The 20177-nt window shown below is 34.9% G+C and overlaps 2 protein-coding genes across 2 annotated transcripts; one reads left to right on the forward strand and one right to left on the reverse strand.

Moving 5' to 3' along the window:
* Positions 1-408: 408 nt before the first annotated feature.
* LOC121422487 (coiled-coil domain-containing protein 166-like) lies at positions 409-7972 on the reverse strand. The gene is made up of 7 exons (XM_041617561.1): positions 7753-7972; positions 5930-5983; positions 5354-5408; positions 4855-4999; positions 4152-4231; positions 3212-3388; positions 409-2730 (listed from the first exon to the last, which is right to left on the reverse strand). The coding sequence occupies exons 1-7, from the start codon at positions 7866-7868 to the stop codon at positions 2464-2466; spliced, it is 894 nt and encodes a 297-aa protein (XP_041473495.1). The 5' UTR covers positions 7869-7972; the 3' UTR covers positions 409-2463.
* A 165-nt stretch (positions 7973-8137) lies between these two features.
* Positions 8138-16887, forward strand: LOC121423140. Its single transcript, XM_041618439.1, has 5 exons — positions 8138-8416; positions 12190-12286; positions 13070-13209; positions 14698-14781; positions 15447-16887. Exons 1-5 carry the CDS (start codon positions 8171-8173, stop codon positions 16623-16625), a joined length of 1746 nt encoding a protein of 581 aa, XP_041474373.1. The 5' UTR covers positions 8138-8170; the 3' UTR covers positions 16626-16887.
* Positions 16888-20177: the final 3290 nt, after the last annotated feature.

Consider the following 20177-nt stretch of genomic DNA (forward strand, 5'->3'; position numbering starts at 1 on the left):
AATCAAACTCTTGATTTTCATGATTGACTAAACTTTGTGACACAGGGCCCCATTTCATAAAAAGTTGATATGACAGCAGCTCTTTTTTTTTTATATGATGATAGCAACTCTTAATGGAGTGTTAACTACCATGACAACAGTGAATATTCTTCTTCCTGATTGGCTCTTCAAATAAAAGTTGACATTCCGGCAAGAGTTGTCTTTACATCATCTTTTCATGAAATCAGGCCCTGATGACTACTTTGGTGACTTATTGTGGTGTTTGAACTGGTTGGTCATTCTTATGTAACTTTTCTATTTTACAACTGAACTATTTTTTTGGTAATTATGACCATTTTTATACTATTATCAATGACGGATCGATGATCACTTAAATAATGAATCTAGTCATCATGTATTATAATTCAATATAGATGTATTCAGAACATTTATTGTACAATAATAACAACATTGATAATAATTATACCACGGATTGTATGACATAATAGAAATTTGCGTACAATTTTCGAAGAGCAATTTGGGACGGACTCTCTGGAATACATTAATGCAATTTTCATCTTCACTCATTTTATCATGTAAGAACCTGAGCATTCCCCTAGGTATAATACATGTCACTTTTCCACCTAATCTATAACAGAGATTTCTCCTAACCATCTCGTGTAACTTATAGTCATAAATACATAAGGTGCCTTATAAACATACATTTTTCAAGCTGCTTTTTCAGAATTATCAGTATTATCTGTACAGTTATAATGTATTTGTGTTTGATACCATTTTCAAAATGGTAGTAACGCATTGTGTTCTTTTCCCCATGGTGTTGAAAGATTAAATGTTAAACTTGTATTTCTATGAGAACTGCATGTTTGTTAGACAGCTGAACAAGAAAATCAAGAGTTCAAATAAAAGTTATTGTTTTGTATATCTGTTGTCTTCATTCACTTCATGTGGGTGTACTCTCTTGTGAGTTTGTTTATCCCAATAAAAATAGTCTTGAGGTTCATATAATGGCAATTCCATAAACGATGAACCTTTTATTAGGTTGTTGGACATAAATGATTTATAGAATTGCCTGTATATACCCGTGGACTGCATAAGATCGAAGAATGTGCAGATGAGAAGTAAAAATAAACCTGACTCAGAAATATTAGAATCCTAGCGGTAAAAAAAAGGCCTCTACAGAGGAAATTGTTGCATGAGGATAGCATACAGTAAAAAGGAAAGCAAGTGAATGAAAGAGAATGAGATGGAAATAAAATAGAAGCAACAGAACAAAATTTTAAATCAAATTATAATCATGTCTAGTTACAATGGTGGTGTATTGAGGAGAGAGAATGCATTCGTATAGATTAAGAAATGAAAAGATGGGAGGGGCTCCAAATAAAGATTCAGAAGGGGGCAAATCTACAGATATAGCAATAAGTTGAAACAAACCATGACCAAATATTTGAACGAAATGTATATGATTTCCATCAGCAATATATGTTACAAAACTATAGGGGAAAGTAATTAAAAAAGGATATTCAAAGTCTTTTAGCATCTTCAAAGGCAGTTTTTTTTTTCAATTTCCAATCACAATGTCTATCATCTCTGTCTCTGTGTTAATAGAAGATACATTATTACTGCCAATCTCTAAACAGCAACTTCTTAAAATCCCAAACTTTGTGGAGTTAAGGGTGTATTGTATGAAGAGCTCAGTTCCAAAAGCTACCCATAATTATGAAAATTAGATTACACATAAACTTCCTTAAGTCAACCTTCCATAAATCGAAAAACAACTATATGGACAATATTATGCAAAATATTATGTCTGATATACATCTTGTTGGCCAAATTTCTGCCAAGTCAAACAGATGTCTTTGGTCCCTAGATATGACATAGGCAAAGTTAACTGCATTGATTACATGTATTCGGGAAGCAAACTGTCTTTGAAGGAAGGTTTCACTTCTATTATGAGAGCAATCAAGATGCATTATCTGATATCAGTCTTCTATTGACAAATTTGGTCAACAAATGCATTTTACCAACATAGATGGATGTATTGCATCTGGGAATTGGGGTCTTCATATATGAGGACAAAACCCTACTTAGTTTCGAACACCGGCCATCCATGTGTTGTCATTGCAACAGATTTTCTCTCAAATCATCTCAATACTGACTTCTCAGGATCTTCTCCTTGGACACATTGTTGATCTACAAATGTATATCAGGATACAGCACTGTTTTAAAACATCTATCATCTTTGGGCAATCAATTAAACCAGGTCCTCCAAAAATCATCCAGAGACAATTTAGTCCCTTTACAATCTCTTAACTCTGGAAGCTTTACATGTATGTGCCGCTTGGTGGACTGTACATCAGGATACAATTAACTCACTTTCAACATTGACTGTCTTTTTATTGTCACTGGAACCAAGTTCTTCTATATCACCGCACGGCAATTCTCTCTTCAGGATATCTTCAGAAACTACCTGGAAGCTGTCTTCTCTGGGGTTTCCTCACCATCCAGCATCCCAAAGGATTTCAGAACCTTGTGCTGCCTGGTACCTTTCAGTCTCTTGAGATCAGCTGCATACTGCTGCTCCCGTATCAGGTCCCGCTGCTGCTTCTCCAGTTCTTCCTTGTGGCTATGTAGTGCCCTCGATCTGTGGATCAAGTTCAGGAGCTCATGGCGGAGCTTGCGGTTTTCCTCCTTGATCTTGGTGGTGTGTTCGCCTAAGCAATGCATTGCCTCCTGCAAATATAAATGTTAACGATATGGCAATGTTCACTGCATTCCTCTTTCAAGTGCCTTCAAGGTGAATTAACCTTAATTCATTTACATTTGCAATGCAAGCATGAGCAAAGAGTTTTTTTCTCTGTGTGCAAAATAACCCCCATAACAAGTTTTTAGGGCTTTATTTACACTTTTGGCCCCTAAACAAGATGTTGCCAAAATATGACCTCGGGGGAAAAAGCTTTGGAAAAATATATCCTAAATACGTTGGACCCGCGATTGAACATTGATCGATCTTTCAAAATGACTCTTTTTCTTTAAAATCAGTGTTTTTGATACCTTTAACGAGTCCACGCGTGGACTGCGTCCAAATCTGAAAAACACCCCTTTAAATGTGTTTTTTGGCCACGTGTGTGTACAGCAATATATTTGACTGTTCTCCCCCCCCCCTGGCATATTTCCCATATAATCTTGCAAAATAAATGCATGATATATTTACCTTATTTGCTTGTCTGGCAACTTCTTGGATTCTAGCCTCTGAGTCAGCCTGGAAGTGTTTTTTCTCGGTAAGGAACTGGGTCTTTAGTTTTTGGATGGTTTCTGTATGCTGCCCTCGCATCTTCAATACTTCTTTCTCCAATTCTCTTATCTTATTCACCTGCTCCTGTTGTAATTTCTGGAATCAATAATAATATCAAAGAAGGGTAACGTATGGCCACTTGACCTTTTGCCTGCTCGAATCAGATGGTTCTTGCCCAAAGCTTCAAGAGAAACCAAAGGTTCGATAATTATAATGGTAATAGTCAATGTACATGAATGCTTTTGAATATAACAAACAAAATAATCAGACTTCACTTTTCAACAAGAGGACCTTAATTAATCTTTATGTAACTCTTCACATGTATCTTGAGGGACCATGTGATCCTGTACTACTTAAAAGCCTGATTGGGCTGGAATGGAATAAAATACCAGTTATCAGTCTTCATATATACAGTGTACATGTAGCTCTCTGATATACCATCATTACATTAAGTTCAAATTTGTTTGACTGAAGGACCTTCATTTAGAAAATTCAAAACATTATTGAGAGAGGGCACTAAATCTGATAACAATAGAACGATAATTTTTACAAATCAATTGGTGAAAAATATATTCAAATATTCTTTTTAAGACTTGAATGTTATGATAACCCAATATGATTCATAATGTTGGATCTTCACTAAAAGTTTTGGTTGGCTTTAATGATGATAATTGTCATCTATGAAATGTTCAAGTCTTCACACCACATTACACAATGTGTTCATGACTTTCTGAAGTGTGCACTTTACAAAGAGGATAAGTTTCAATTGATAAATTTATTACAAATCTTACACACAGCATTAATAGATACTTAAATATGATTTTCTGAAGGAATCTGGAGACAGAAGTTAGATGTCTACCTTGAAATCATCCAAATCTTCTAATTCCTTTCTTGTCTTTGCTAATTCTGCTTCTCTCGCCATTAGAACATCCTGTAAATCTGAAAGAGTAAACATAGACATATAGGTATAAATTAGTTTTCATGAGGTTCAGCTTAATCTGGTTTAACACATCAAATTGGCAACAGTCATTGAGTTTTTGTTTATATTATATATTTTGACAAATAAAAAATATGGCTATACATGTAACATCAATCAAAATGTGTTGATAATAGAAATTTAAAACAAGTTGCCAATATGCATTCTTAAAAAAAGGTGTGATTTTCATTCCATTGCAAATACCATATACAAAACCAAAGTATTTTTGCATGCAATAGCATATACTTTTAGGCTGAGCCCAAAACTCATCACTATATTACAAATTTATTGGAACGACACGAAACAACCATGACTTCATGTAAAAAGATATGTAAAAAGGACTAAGTACAAAAAATTGGAACATGATATCATCAGCCCAACTAATATAATGATAAGACATGACCGTGTGTATTATGACTGTGTTTACAAAATATTGCTAAACTATAGAATTGAATAACTATGTGATTAGATTTTGATTAATTTTTCAGCATATTGCTCTATGAGTTTTACTTTTTATTTTTAGACATAATTTTCAGCTCACAGTACCACTTTAAATGATAAATCAAAGTTTCAAAAGAAATCTTACCTTGTTTCTTCTCTTCAAATACTTTCAGCATCTTCTCTTTTTCTTCCTGAATATTTCTGATTTCTTGCTGGTTTTGATCACTCAGAGTTACAATAGTAGACTGGCGCTTGTGAGCCTTCTTAGCCATGTATGACATGTACTCGTGCTGCATGATTCAATAAAGACTCAAATTAATCATTAAAATTTGCTGTAGACATAAATTATACAGTGTATAAATTTTAGCTGTAACATACATTGTAATCGCATAACCTGTTTTATGTTTTGATCTTACATGTACTTCATTTTAAATTACAAGTAAATGCTGAGAGGAGTGATCACAGGGGTTTATCGTCTAAACACTCATGTCATAGTATATTTGTAATGATAAATATAGTCATGAATAAATATATAGATAGACAGATAAGGAAACAGATGAAGAAACAAATATCCATAACAGAATACATGAAATAAGTAAATAACTAGTTATAAATAAATTAGATTGAATTGAATTCATACTCACACTCTCAATCCTAGTTTGTTGTGCTTCTTGTTGTAACCATTCATTTTCCCTCCGGCTTTACCTCATTAAGGATAATTTTGATTTGTTTCATACGTAACTCTAATATGTAAATGTATTTCATATGATTAGATGGGCCAAAATATCTGTAAAATAAATGCTTTATTAGCTTTATTTTTGAGTTCTGTAATTTAATAATAATACCATTTGAACAAATAAAAAACCACACAAAAGACATAAAAAGCTAACACCCATACAGAAAAGTGAGAAGACCCATTCTATAAATAATTAAATCATCATCAAATTATAACGCTTTTCTAAAAGACAATTTCATAAACTTAAAAAAGCAATATAACATACTAATGACAAATTAAAAATGAAAGGATGTTGATTTTAAGGAAGGTAAATTTAATGTGATTGTTCCATACAATATTATCAATGGTCAATGCAAGGCTTATAATACGTGTAAATAATCCTAGGCAACCGAGACCAAGTACTTGGATCAAGTTGCAGGTAAAACACATAATTTCTCCAACAATAGTAATGTCTGATACCCAATGCAAGCAGTGAAAAGGATACAGTTCTTCAACTTTTTTCTTCAGGCTGGCAAGTTCATCGGTCAGCGTCTCTAATCTGAATAAAAAGAGAATACAAAATAAAAGAAATGTAAAATTTTCACAAAAACTAGAAAGGAATATATGAAAAGTTTGGCAGACCAAAGGCAGTAAAACTTAAACACAGCACAAATTTAGACTTGGGTCTGTCTGGATGACTGTAACCTGTACAAGACTAGATGGGGAGCAGTCCACCCTGGAATCCAGTACGGCTTTTTATCTAAGTAAATGAATGATAGAAATGAAGGTTTGGCAAAAATCCCTAAAAAATAAGTAATAGATTTTAAAGTTTCAGTTTCATGATGCAAGCAGTCTCCCTGTAAAAGGTTTGTGTAATGAGTATATCTTTAATGTTAGATATCTACCTACCATTTTTTCAGAGAATTGAAAATAAAAATCTACGTGTTCAAGGAAACTGTTTTCATGGAAAAAACTTCATCATCATATACATACATGTAGATCTAATCATGACCCAACATGTATGGCCCTAAATCTGAACAATTTTGCTACAAAAGTAACATACACACAGTAGTAAGTAATAGGTGGGGAATGCCTGCATCAGGCAACCAAAATTCATGCTTCTCCATTTGCACTGATAATATAAAGTATAGATGCTCACAGCTACTGTACACTGCGAGGGAACAAAATGTGCAGAATATTCTGTAGTTAAAACATAGTCCTTGGCTTTAGCAACAGCAACTTTTTATTTAAAACTCTCCTATCAAGTATTGTACCTCTGTCTAATGTTAATTTTGACTAACGTTAAACTTATGACATACTATCATTAAACCTATGATTACATTGTAGCTAATATGAATCTTTAGATGTGTTTGCCACATGACCCCCCCCCAAAAAAAATTGCCAAACCACTTTGAACTAGAGTTAGACTTGAGACAGCAGACTAGTCTCCCTACTTAAAAGTGAACTTAAATTCAGATACTCGATCTGTACGGGGACTCAATGGCCATATGTTTATATATAAAGTTCGGATAAACCAGGAAAGTGGAAGTTGAGTGACAGCCGAAGTAAGTCACTGTTTTTTCCCCTTTAAATGTATTTTTCCGTTTTGGTGCATTTCAGGCCAAAACAGAATAATAATCTTTATTTTGGTACAGTTCTTTTTATATATTTTTATGAAATAAAGACAAAAATCGATGAGCCCCGTTGGGGGGATTTTGCATTGCTGCTACCCCCCTAATGGTTGCTGCACAATAGCAAGCCGTCTGTGTACGAGGGGCATAAAAACAAAATGTTAAAAAACTCCTTGAAACAGACTGCTGTCAGCTGTCTACATCAAAATCAGCAACAACAGTATAGGCCTACACAATAACATTTCTCCTGATGCCCACTCGACATTAAAATACTAACTTTAGTACTACTACTAGACTAACCAGTAACCCATTTCTTGCGAGGTCCAGCTTGAAAAGTAGATGTAAATGGGAATGCGAAAGCAACCTATTTATAATTTAAGCGATGATTCACCCAGGCCAGGGTCAGGAGCTCCAGCCTGCAAAGCGGGCTGGAGCTCGTCAGGATTCTGTGTCACGATAGACCTTCATCCCTATATAATCGAGGTATCGGTAAGTGCATAATTTATATTTTCCCCTTTTATTGGAGTGCTATTGCGACCCTATTCTACCCCATTTTGGAGAGTAACCATGTCTGCACGGACGAGTCCCTGGTTACCCATGTCTTTGATGGGATGCTGTCGGCCAAATGCACCGTACGGTACCGTACCACAACTCGGTCCAGCCGCGCTGCCGAACAATTTTCAGTTCACGAACTTACTCGTTCTTCAAAAGCAATTCTTTCTCTGTTGGTTCTGGCGGCTCAACTGGTCCACTCTCTCCTTCTTGTTTCTTTGCCTTCCCTTTTCCTTTCCCCTTTCCCTTTTTTGGAGGCATGCTGCACCAACTTTCTAGTTTAATACTTTGAATCTTTACTAGAGTCTAGACTTTAGTCAAAAGTCCCACTCCCAGCGTCGCCGTTGTTTAGGAAACGAAGACAGACCATGTGTGTGAAATGTTTTTGATATAAAATCATCTTTACAAAAAAAAATAAATCGTCTCTAGATACACTTTTCAATTAATAAATTTAGTGGTTTAAAAATATAAAATGTGATTCGAATCTAACTTCTTTATTTTCATTGAATTAATTCAATGAAAAAGACAAAATATATAACGTCAAAGGCCGCTTCATTTCAAAGATGGCTGCGCCCATGAACGTTTCTGGTGGCGGAGAAGCGGAGAAAAAAGATGAGGAAATTGACGTTTTATCACCAAATTTTAATCCTTTAAAAGCTTTATATGCTTCGAATGTAGCACTCCCAGTTTCTGAGGTGTCCGTGTTCAACAATCTAGCTGAATATGAGCGGTTTATGAGCAAATCTGGAGAAGAGCCAAAAGCTCAAGAACAAAACTGTGCGCCTTTGTCGAGACGTGCATTGGAGCGGGTAAGTTGCCGGTGGGCAGAGAGGTATATCGCCGGTCGGAGCTTTTAGCTGCGTGTCGTGCACGAAAGTGTATTTGTAATTGTAAGGAACGTCTTTCGTGTCGCGATGCCGCCCTTTCATTATGTTGCGCTGTAGATATTTTTGGGCTCCTTTTAGTTTTAGTGTTTCTAAAGTTCATCAAATTTTACCTTGGATTTGCTATAGAATTGTGAAAAATTGAGATTGGAAATGGAGCCACTAAAACTTTGTGTCTCCCAAATACAAATACTAAATAGACATGCAAAAATAATATTCTTTTGGCATGTTACACTCCGGGGGGGGGGGGGGGCATTTACATTGACGAGTGGATACCATCACTCATTCAATGAACAAGGTTATGGATACCATGTGCGACCAAAAAACCGTAAAAAGGATGTCTTTTTTAAGATAGGGCAAGTTACGTAAGTAACGTGTTAAGGGTGTCAAAAACACAAAAATAATGAAAAAAGAGTACCGGTATCTTTTTCGCTAGGAAAGATACGTGTTTAGGGTCAAATTTGCAGGGATGATAAAACAAAATCAAAATGTTTTATAAAGGATGTCCTTTTTGCCCCAACACTACATGTACGTGTTTAGACTAGAGTAAGTAAGTATTTTCGTTTGCGGGGGGCAAAGCCAATAAGAGGGCATTTATATGCCGAAAGGGCACTATGAGGTTTAACTGTGTGAAGAAGTTGAGCATTTTGTAGTAATTAAGTTGAGCAAAGTTTTTTAAAGGGATGGTCCAGGCTGGAAATATAAATATCTCAAAAAATAAAGTAAATTCACAGAGTGAAATACGGAAAGTTTAATCAAAATCTGATAACAAATAACGAACTAATTAGATTTTAAAGCTAGTTTAACAATATGTTGTGAAAACAGTTATATGCACTTCATCATGGATATTCATTAGGTGGGCTGATGATGTCATACCTCCACTCTCCTTTTTTAGCTCATCCGTCCGTCGTCTGTCGTCCGTCCACAATTTCAAAATGCTACTACTTCGCCATTTCAAGTCTGATTTCAAATCTGTTTGCTTTATATAATAGCACTAGGTGGGGCATTCAAAACTTCTACACAGAATTTTGAAATTCCTTGAATATGCTAATTTATGCGCATTTTTCAAAATTCACAAAAAATGCTACTTCTTCTTTATTTGTTGACCGATTTTGATTTTTTGCTTCCATCTGGTAGAGCTTCATGAGGTTCACCAATCTTGTACACAGAGTTTTGAAATTTTGACTAGAACAATGTTTATGCTAGTTAAGTTTATTCGAAATTAATTTATTCATATTTTAAAAATGTCACATAAAATGCTTTTTCTTCTTTAATTGTTGACCGATTTATACTTTTTTTCTTCTTCCATCTTGTAGACCTTTATGAGGTTCACCAAACTTTTACACAGATTTTTGAAATTTTCAGTAGAAAATTACTTATGCTAATTTATGCAAAATTTATTCAGAAATCACAGAAAATGCCTCTTCTTTATTTGTTGACAGATTTTGATATTTTTCTTCCATCCGTAGAACTTCATGAGGCCCACCAAACTTCTACACAGAATTTTGAAAATTTTCAGTAGAAAATTATTTATGCTAATTTATGCGAAATGTATTAATAAATCACAGAAAATCCCTCTTCTTCTTTATTTGTTAACAGATTTTGATTTTTTCTTCCATCTGGTAGAGCTGCATGAGGTTCACCAAACTTGTACACAAAATTTTGAAATTTTGTCTGGAAAATTATTCTAATTTATGAAAAATTTATTCAAAAATCACAAAAATGTTTTTTCTTCATTAAATGAAGAAAAAACACATTTTGTTGATCAATTTCAGTTTTGTTTGCTTTATATGATAGCTCGAGGTGGTGATACAAAATTTAAACATAAAATTTTGAAACTCATTGAATCTGCTATTTATTCATATATTTTCAGAACTCACAAAAATTGCTTGCTTATTTGTTGATTGATTTTGGTTATTTTTGTTCCATCTGAGAGCTACATTAGGTTCACCAAGGTTCTACACAGAGTTAAGAAAACTAGATAATAATCAATACTTAATTCATATGAAATTTATTTATAGATCACAAAAAATGCTTCTATGTCATTTCTTCAACTATTTGAATTCTATATCCTCAATTTATGTCACCAATATAATTCACTACATTGTCAACTTGGCTGAAATTAAAATTGTGTTAAATTGTGTTGCGAGATGCCGGATGAGCTCCACATCATTGATGTGCTAGTCTTATGATATAACATGAAATCATAATGGATTCATTTTTTCATACATGTGTAAATGATGCGTTTCCATTATGATGAAATAATTTTCAGCAATAAATAACTAATGCACTTAATCAGTTGTCGATCCAATTGTTTTACTTCTTAGTAAAAAAGTTTTGAATAAACCTAATTTCATATAATGAAATAAAAAAGAACAAGTGGGGATATGACATCATCATCCCACCTAATGAATATTCATGAAGACATACCTGGAACTGTTTCACCAGAATAATGCAAATCTTAAACATTCAATAATTTTGTTATTTGTTATCTGATTTTGATCAAATTTTCAGCATTTTGCTCTGTGAATTTTACTCTATTTATTGATATATAATTTAATCCATCCTGGACCATCCTTTAAAAGTGATTTCTGATTGATAAGATAAATATTTTGAAAATTTTTCGAGTCTGAGGTTGTAAAACTTGCTTTTGGGCCAATTATGGACCTAATTACTGTTAAAAGTGCATCATTGCTAGGTAGTATAAAAAATAACGAAACAGCATTTCTACTAAAAAGCATTACCTGAAAAAAATCTTTATTAGAATTATTATCACAGACATTGCTCAAATCTTACCTCAAAATTTAAAAAAAAATTAAAACTGGATATTCTAAGCACTGTTTGTAACCAGGAACAAACTGAGTACCTTAATAAACAATAAATGATGTTTCAACCTGAAAACTGGACGTTCTATACCTTATACTAAACACTAGTTGATGCGAGCGTGAAACACAAGCGCCAAAATTTGTGATTTTATAACCTAAAATGTATTATGTTTTACTTCAAAAAGGGTATTTCATTTTGAAAAAAGGGCTTGTTTTATTTTGAAAAAAAGGCATTATTTTCCTACAGGAAATGTTATTTGGGGTCACTTGCCCCCTGCACCCCCAACTTAAAAATGTATATAGGCCTATGCAACATAATCAATCCCAGGCAAGTGTCAAGATATTGAAGAGTAGAACTAGAAGTTTGGGCCCAGTATGTAATCTTATCATATGTACCTTTTATCCAACAAAATTTAATACTTTTGAGAACAGCTAAGAAAAATCGAAATAGTTGCAACCTCTCAATTACATGTAGTTGCTACATGTATATACAGGAATAACTGTCGTTTCTGGGATTTATTTCAAAATTTTTAACATTTTAGTATCATTGGTGAGTGGAGCCAATGTACATGTAGTGCAGCAGAACAACCAATGTACAGAGACCGAAGCTTTTGGTCTACTTCATGTAGTACATAGATTACTCTACAGGAATTGTGAGACTGTTTTTAGGTAGTATGAGTTTGCCATAAGTAATTCAGTAGGTCAAGTAATTCTATGATACATGTAGCTGTCCATAATACTTTGCATTTTAAGATGCCAGGTTCTAATAGCCAACCAAAGTTGTGCTTCTGAAACTAAACGTTCAAGATTATTATCATTATTATTAGTTTGATATTTATTTGTTTTGTGCTTTTTTTATTGTTCCTTTCACAGCGACACTTAGAACACATGAGAGAAAAGGAGAAACTGCTACCAAAGAGCACGTCCCATAAAAAGAATGTTAATGTCTTGTCTCGTATGGAGAGTCATGGTAAGACCTTTATCTACAGTACAACCTTATCCGTTTTTATAGGGAGTGCAATCATATTTTTGCCTAATTGTTTCATAATACATTCGCAAAAGTGCGCCTTTATTGTTGTACATCATTCATATAGGCCTACATTGATTATTTGATATTGGTCGATCTTGGGATTCTCTGGATGTTACACAGCCAGATCAACAATTTGCACAGAGATTTCTTGACCCAACTTTAGACTTTTTTTCTTTTCCAACTGGTGAATCAGCCTACAAGATTTAGAGATGGCCAGCAGGCAAACATTCTTGACCTGATACTGACAAATTCTAAAGATTGGGTGGATAATGTGTCACATAAAGCCGCACTAGGAAAAAGTGACCACATTGTGATTTAGTTCAATTTGAGTCTGGAGTTCAAGCAGGCTATGTCACACCCTCGATATGCCTATTTCAGAGGAAGATACAATGATATGAGAAACTTTGTTCAGGACCATCAGATTTTTTACTTTGAAGAGGATCAAGATGTGGAAGACAAATATAACTTATTTAAGGACATTATTGACAAATTAACTGTTGAGTTTGTACCCAAATCAAATTTGTTTCAAATGCATTCAAATGCCATTTTCTATCTATATATTATTGTTTCTCCAATTGTTCCCAAACTTTCATTGAGCTTATTCTTTTCTGTTTTGATACAAGCTAACTTAATTGTTCGAAGGGGATCATCCGTCCTTTAATTTCCACTGATAACTAACTCTCCTTAAACCAGCGCTTTGTTGTGTTTTTTTTTATGTGATAGAAACAAGAGAATCTCCATTGGACCTTCTGAGGCAGTGCGTTGAGAAACGATGTAAGGTGAGGGTGTGCATCCGCAGTTTCAAAGGGCTTCGTAGCATCTGCATTGGGTATCTTGTGGCCTTTGACAAGATCTGGAATATGGTGAGATCTGTTTCTACCAGGGAATAATTTTTTCTGGTATCTTGTTGCAATTGCCCTCCCTTCTCTGTTTTCACCTGCATAGCAGAGCAAGACTATAGGCACCACTTTTTGAAATGACATCATAACTTACAAAGTATATAGACCTAGTACGTGAAATTTGGATATAAGGTTAATCAAGTATTACTAAACATACTTTATGAGTTTTAGGTCACATGAGTAAGGTAAAAAGTCATTTGGAGTCAATGAACTTAGACCATGTTGGGGGAGTCAACATCGAAATCTTAACCGAAGGTTAAGTTTTTGAAATGGCAATATAACTTAGAAAGTATATGGACCTAGTTCATGAAACTTAAAACATAAGGGTATTGAAGTACGACTGAACATCCTTTTTGAGTTTCAGGTCACAAGGTCAAATGTCATTTAGGGTCAATGAACTTTGGTCATGTTAGGGGTATTTATTGAATTACCATCATAACTGAAAATTTAAGGATCAGGTTCATAAAACTTGGACATTAGAGTAATCAAGTATCACTTAACATCCCAGGCAAGTTTCAGATCACATGACCTAGGTCAAAAGTCATGTAAGGTCAATGAACTTTGGCTATTGTAGGGATATTTGTTGAGTTGGCATCATGAATTTGATTGTTTATGTATATAGTTGATGAAATATGGACATAGGGGTAATCAATTATCACTGATCATCTTACAAAAGTCGTAGGAGGGGTAATCAAGTATCACTGATCATCTTACACAAATTGTAGGTCACATGATCATCGTCAAATGTCATTCAGGTTCAATGAACGTAGTAAAATTTTATTATATGTGTGGTGTTTTTTGTGAAAAGTTATTTCATAGTCATTTTCAAAGTCAGCACTGTTGCTATATTGAATGGCATTACATTTGCAGGCAGGACTGCCAGAGTCGGTCCACTTGTTTTGTTGAAAGCGGCAACACAAAAATATGCTAATCAACTTAATTAAGCAAACTTCTTTTGCCTACTGAAATGCCTCTTTTTTGTGGATCTTTCTGGTATGGTTAATCAGTGTGTGCTTATTTATCTGGAGTCTTTCATTAAACAGTAATTTCTTCAAGTCCCAGACCCCTCACCCTGTCCCTCTTTATATACTTCATAGAACTGAGAGAAAGAGTAATGAGGATTGGGTGAGTAGTGAGGGGCAGAAATCTGTTTTTCTGATTTTGGATAAAAGATCAGATTTTTTGTCCAATTCTGACTTTTCATTATGACAGATTTCGAAAAAAATTGTTAATAGGTATACTACCTGCTCATATAGAAATTGCTGTTCTTTCCAAATTTAAACCAACAAATCTTATTTTCCAGTCAGAGAGGTTGTGAAAAGAGAGAGGTGTGATTTAAAGGCAATGAAAAAAGGGGTAGATTAATTAAGATGAAGTGTTTTTTTTCTTTAATTCAATAGGAGATAATTTCAAGTGTTGTCATTCTTATTTTTTGTTATTATATTCTTCTAGGCTTTATCAGATGTTGTTGAAATCTACAAGAGGCCTTCGACTGGGAAAAGATTTCACCATGAAGAAAAAGTGACATACTCAATGGTAAATATTGCTGCTTACCTCTTATCTTGTATGACAACCCCTTTTTGCCTCGCCCACCAGAGGCTAAGGGATCCAAATGTCGTCCTTCTGTCACAAACATTATGACACATAACTCTGCAACCTTTAGTCACTTTTCAACCAAACTTGGATGGTATATGTACTTAGGAGACCTGCATGTTATGCTGCAGTTGGAGGTCACATGGTAAGGTCAAAGGTCATTTTCAGGTCAACATTAAAGTTTACATGCAAGACTCTTATGACAAATGTTAATCCATCCCAGGTATTTTACAATCAACTTTTGATAAAATTCTGTTGCCCTTGCAAATCATGATATTTCTGGTTACTTTCACAAGTGGGTGAGATGCAACATGGCTTATGCCTTGCCTTCCACCTTGTCTTTGCCAGCTTGATTGTACATTTTTTAAAGGTAGAGTTGTTTGCTTTTAATATTTTCTTTATGTTCAGATCAAATCCATATCAGTTTCTGTATATTTTGTCTCAATGGAATGTGTGGTACGTCTTTATATTTAGAAGTTGATTTTATAACAGAAATCCTGATAAAATAAAAGTGTCATTTGTTGTATAACAAATCAGAATGGTTTGTCCATTGTAGAACTGTTATGTTATTTTGTAAAACTCATCGGCAATCACTCTTTCTTCTACAGATCATGTCCAACTTGAATCCACCACCACCAAAGAAGCCAGACCCTCCCAAGCCATCAGCGCAGGAGCAAAAGGCTACTGATGCCAGGAAGCGAGCTAAAGAATGCAAATTCTGCCGAATCAAGCATGAAGCTCTCATGGAAGAGAGGGCCAGGAGAGATCTCCAGGAAGCAGAGGTGGCTCAAGATCAGTCAGCGAGTGAGAGTAGCAGTAGCGATACAGACGAGTATTCAACCACAGATGATAGTGAGTGTGAAGGAGGGATGGAGAAAGGGAACATGAAGAAGGGAGGCAAAAAACTTAAAATGCCTAAAAAGATATCTGGCTTGTGTCCAAATGGTCACAGGACACCAAGAATTCATTCTCAGAGACTTCAGTCCTCTAAATGTGGTGATAGTAAATCTGGTAAGGATTCATCTATATGTAAAGCAGGATCAACCGCAAAGACACTTTCCTCTGTTAACAAGAAAATCACTCCAGAATCATCAGACTCTTTATGGACCTCTGCTTCAAGTTCACATTCTTCATTAACAGAGAGAGACAGGGTGAGTACTAAAGATGGGGTATCTGTCAAAGAAGAGGTTTCTCAGCTTACTGCACCAACAAGAGAATCAAAGATATCTGCAAAGGCTAAAAGCTCATTATCATCAGCATCATTAAACATGTCAGATACGAGAAAGTCTGATTTGCTTCTCTCTAGAATGACTACACCGGCAACAAAGCAAGAATCATCTTTTGCAGGGTCTACATTATCATCACATACCATAACCTCATCAACCTCAGAGACATCATCTGCACCATCGGCAGCATCAAGAAAATCTGCACCACCACAAAAGATAACTAAATCATCAACTGTGACTTCATCATCTCTGTCACAAGCATTTTCCAAATCTCTTAAGATAGGGAGACAGTCTGAGAAACCTAAAGACACAAAGAGTCGTGAAGATCAGGAGGAGGTTGTCCATCTGGATCCAAAGACTGGTAAGCGGCTGATTCAGCCAGAAGAGTTCAAGCGTCGTCATGTCAACCAGCTCTTCATCCGCGGAGACCAGGTGGTGTTGGTCTCGGTAGAGAGTGATATGGTGGTGGTGGATTTAAAGAAGGCAGTTGAAAAGTTGGAGGCGAAATCATCTGCAAAGAGCAAGAAAAAAGAAAATGAGTTACCCCTTGCATGGAGATGATGTTGTTGTTTTGGATCTCAAAAGTTTGTTTGAATTGTTTGTTGTTGTACTTGTAGAATGTGCCATGCTTGGTGCTATCAAAGAAATCAGGGAAAACTATGAATCATCTGCATCTTTATCATTATCTTTGTAGCAAGTATTTTACAAATCTCTCAGGAACTGAAGACAGTATGAAAAACTCTCGGACACCAATACAGGTCAAAGATCGTTTTGGGGTCAGTAAATTTATATCTTAGAAAATATTAATTCAAGGGTAAGGATTTTGAATATTTGAACATCGCATTATTATTATCATTTTTGTTCATTTATTGTAAGACATTTGATAAAATCAAATGAAACTTGTATGGGATCATTTTGTTTGATATCACATATGATATTAAATCAATGAAATACATGTATTTCCAATGCAAGTTGAAAGGTCATTTTAAGTCATATAATTTGCATTTTATACAAATAACAACTAAATCTTTATTATGTTCTTGAATTTGACAAATCATTTTCCTAGATTTGTTTCATATTTAATGAAGCTTAGATGTAAAATAGTGTCAAGTATCGACCATTATGTAATTTTTTTTAGGTAATTCGATCAAGGTCAAAAGCCAGATTAGGTCTAAAAAACTTGGACAAAAGTTTATATTTTGTCATGGTTTTACAAGGAAATGATCATATCCATTCATTTTCTTATTCTTTGAAGCTGAAGTATAGATATACAAATATGTTAATTATATGTTGCATGTGTAAAATATGCATAATTATATATATGTAAAAAATCAATATTTTAGGGCAAGGCATTTTTGTCTCACCTGCGAAGCAGAGTGAGACTATAGGCGCCGCTTTTCCGACGGCGACGGCGGCGGCGGCGTCAACATCAAATCTTAACCTGAGGTTAAGTTTTTGAAATGACATCATAACTTAGAAAGTATATGGACCTAGTTAATAAAACTTGGCCATAAGGTTAATCAAGTATTACTGAACATCCTATTAGAGTTCATGTCACATGACCAAGGTCAAAGGTCATTTAGGGTCAATGAACTTAGACCATGTTGGAGGAATCAACATCGAAATCTTAACCTGAGGTTAAGTTTTTGAAATGTCATCATAACTTAGAAAATATATGGACCTAGTTCATGAAACTTGGACATAAGATTAATCAAGTATCACTGAACATCCTGCATGAGTTTCACGTCACATGACCAAGGTCAAAGGTCATTTAGGGTCAATGAACTTTGGCCGAATTGGGGATATCTGTTGAATTCCCATCATAACTTTGAAAGTTTATGGATCTGATTCATGAAACTTGGACATAATAGTAATCAAGCATCACTGAACATTTTGTGCAAGTTTCAGGTCACATGATCAAGGTCAAAGGTCATTTAGGGTCAATGAACTTTGGCCGAATTGGGGATATCTGTTGAATTCCCATCATAACTTTGAAAGTTTATGGATCTGATTCATGAAACTTGGACATAATAGTAATCAAGCATCACTGAACATTTTGTGCAAGTTTCAGGTCTCATGATTAAGGTCAAAGGTCATTTAGGGTCAATGAACTTTGGCCGAATCGGGGGTATCTGTTGAATTACCATCATAACTTTGAAAGTTTATTGGTCTAGTTCATTAAACTTGGACATTAGAGTAATCAAGTATCACTGAACATCCTGTGCGTGTTTCAGGTCACATGTCCAAGGTCAAAGGTCAATGAACTTTAGCCGAATTGGGTGTATCTGTTGAATTACCATCATAACTTTGAAAGTTTATGGATCTGATTCATGAAACTTGTACATAAGAGTAATCAAGTATCACTGAACATCCTGTTCGAGTTTCAGATCACATGATCAAGGTCAAAGGTCATGTAAGGTCAATGAACTTTGGCCATGTTGGGGTTTTTTGTTGAATAACCATCATATCTCTGTAAGTTTATTGGTCTAGTTCATAAAAAGAGGACATAAGAGTAACCATGTATCACTGAACATCTTGTGCGAGTTAGAGTAGTTTTCAAAGTCAGCACTGCTGCTATATTGAACCGCGTGATGCAGGTGAGACGGCCAGAGGCATTCCACTTGTTGATTGTAGGTGACATTTCTTTATTTACAGCAAAAGTGGGGACAATGGAAAGGTAGCAAAATATTCCAAGGATCACCAAAAGACCACCCAAACTCGATGTTTCGACATTAACAAGCTTGTGACTTGTCCAAACGTCGCTCATTCTCCTGAAGACAAGAATACACACATGTCGAAACATTGAGTTTGGGTGGTCCTTTTCAGGATCAACACTTGCCCAAGAAAGATACATGGTGTACTGTGAAACCTACTACACTATTATTTTTCCTTGACATGGAAAGGACAATAAAAAGGGGCATTCCAAGGGGGCAAAATTACATTATGAAGGGTGAATGAAAGAGAAAATGCTTGATATTTCAAGGTCAAAAGTCAACACTCCTGCATTGTTGCATTGGGGAATATAGGCGAGACTGCCAATGATGTCAATTTATCCAAACATTTTTGTTATTGTGTATGTGACTTTACATGTATTTGCTATGCATATACTCATTTTGTAAGTTTATGATGACTTTTGTATATCCAAGCTATGTAGGGTATGGTACACAAAACCTTGTGTACACTACAAGATCAAATTATATTTTTTTGACAAGTAACATTAAATTTTGAATTTCCAAGAAGTTCAATGGTTTAATTTCAAGTCAGGCATTTACTAGAAATACTAAAATAAGAATTTTGCTTTGCTGCAAAGCCTTTTAGCCAGATTAAAGGCCAAATCAGCTTCAAGATGCAGCTGATGTCATTACAATTTGGAATTGAATATGATTTTAGTGGTTTTAAATATTGTGATTTCGTTAAGATTCCAGCTCAGATCAGGCTGTTTTTCATTATGCAAGGGTTTGGATTTTGTCCATTGAATCAAGAGGGTAGTTGCCATAGTATTTTTTTTACTTGACTGAATCTTCTTGGCTGCTGGTAATTTTTTTCACATAATTCTCTTTGAGAAAATAAATCCCTTAAAACATGACATTCTTGCTTTTCAACAATTTTTATTTAATTATTTGTGCACCTTTATAATGTGACTTGCCTTTCCCTTTTTTCTGATCTGTGACTTCCCCCTTTCCAGTAATGTGAGCAATGTGCTCTTCCAGTAATAGGGATACCCTAGGGTTGTCTTAGCACTAGCAGAAGTACCAGGGGGGGGGGGGGGGAGGAGGCACTCACCCCCTAAAAAAGTCAAAACACCAGATCACTAAACAATATACATTACCAGAGTTGCAAACCTTTTATGGAATATTAATGAGATATGTTCTAATGTAATTTTATTGTTTTCTTCCGATTGAATGGCTGAGCGAAAAACTTTTAACATGTTTTGTCTCGTAATAAAAACATTTGGTTCAGCTGTTTGGTTATTCACTTTGTAAATCCTTATCTGATCAATATTCCGTTACGGTTGGCATCTCTGCATCACTATTACAAAATAGCAATCAATAGGCCGGTATATTTTCATCTATTGGTTTATTCATTCATTTCATTTCTGTAGGGTTCAACAGA

This window comes from Lytechinus variegatus, chromosome 10 (assembly GCF_018143015.1).
Source record: "Lytechinus variegatus isolate NC3 chromosome 10, Lvar_3.0, whole genome shotgun sequence".
Taxonomy (NCBI): Eukaryota; Metazoa; Echinodermata; class Echinoidea; order Temnopleuroida; family Toxopneustidae; genus Lytechinus; species Lytechinus variegatus.

Bases quoted from the DNA above. Each gene is read 5' to 3' on its own strand.
- LOC121422487 (XM_041617561.1), bottom strand. From the start codon at position 7,868: ATGCCTCCAAAAAAGGGAAAGGGGAAAGGAAAAGGGAAGGCAAAGAAA. The intron at 5,984-7,752 runs GTAAGTTCGTGA...CTTTTTATTCAG, and splicing joins GAATTGCTTTTGAAGAACGA to ATTAGAGACGCTGACCGATG. The intron at 5,000-5,353 runs GTGAGTATGAAT...TGAATCATGCAG, and splicing joins AACAAACTAGGATTGAGAGT to CACGAGTACATGTCATACAT.
- LOC121423140 (XM_041618439.1), top strand. From the start codon at position 8,171: ATGGCTGCGCCCATGAACGTTTCTGGTGGCGGAGAAGCGGAGAAAAAA. The intron at 8,417-12,189 runs GTAAGTTGCCGG...TTCCTTTCACAG, and splicing joins CGAGACGTGCATTGGAGCGG to CGACACTTAGAACACATGAG. The intron at 12,287-13,069 runs GTAAGACCTTTA...TTTATGTGATAG, and splicing joins GTCTCGTATGGAGAGTCATG to AAACAAGAGAATCTCCATTG.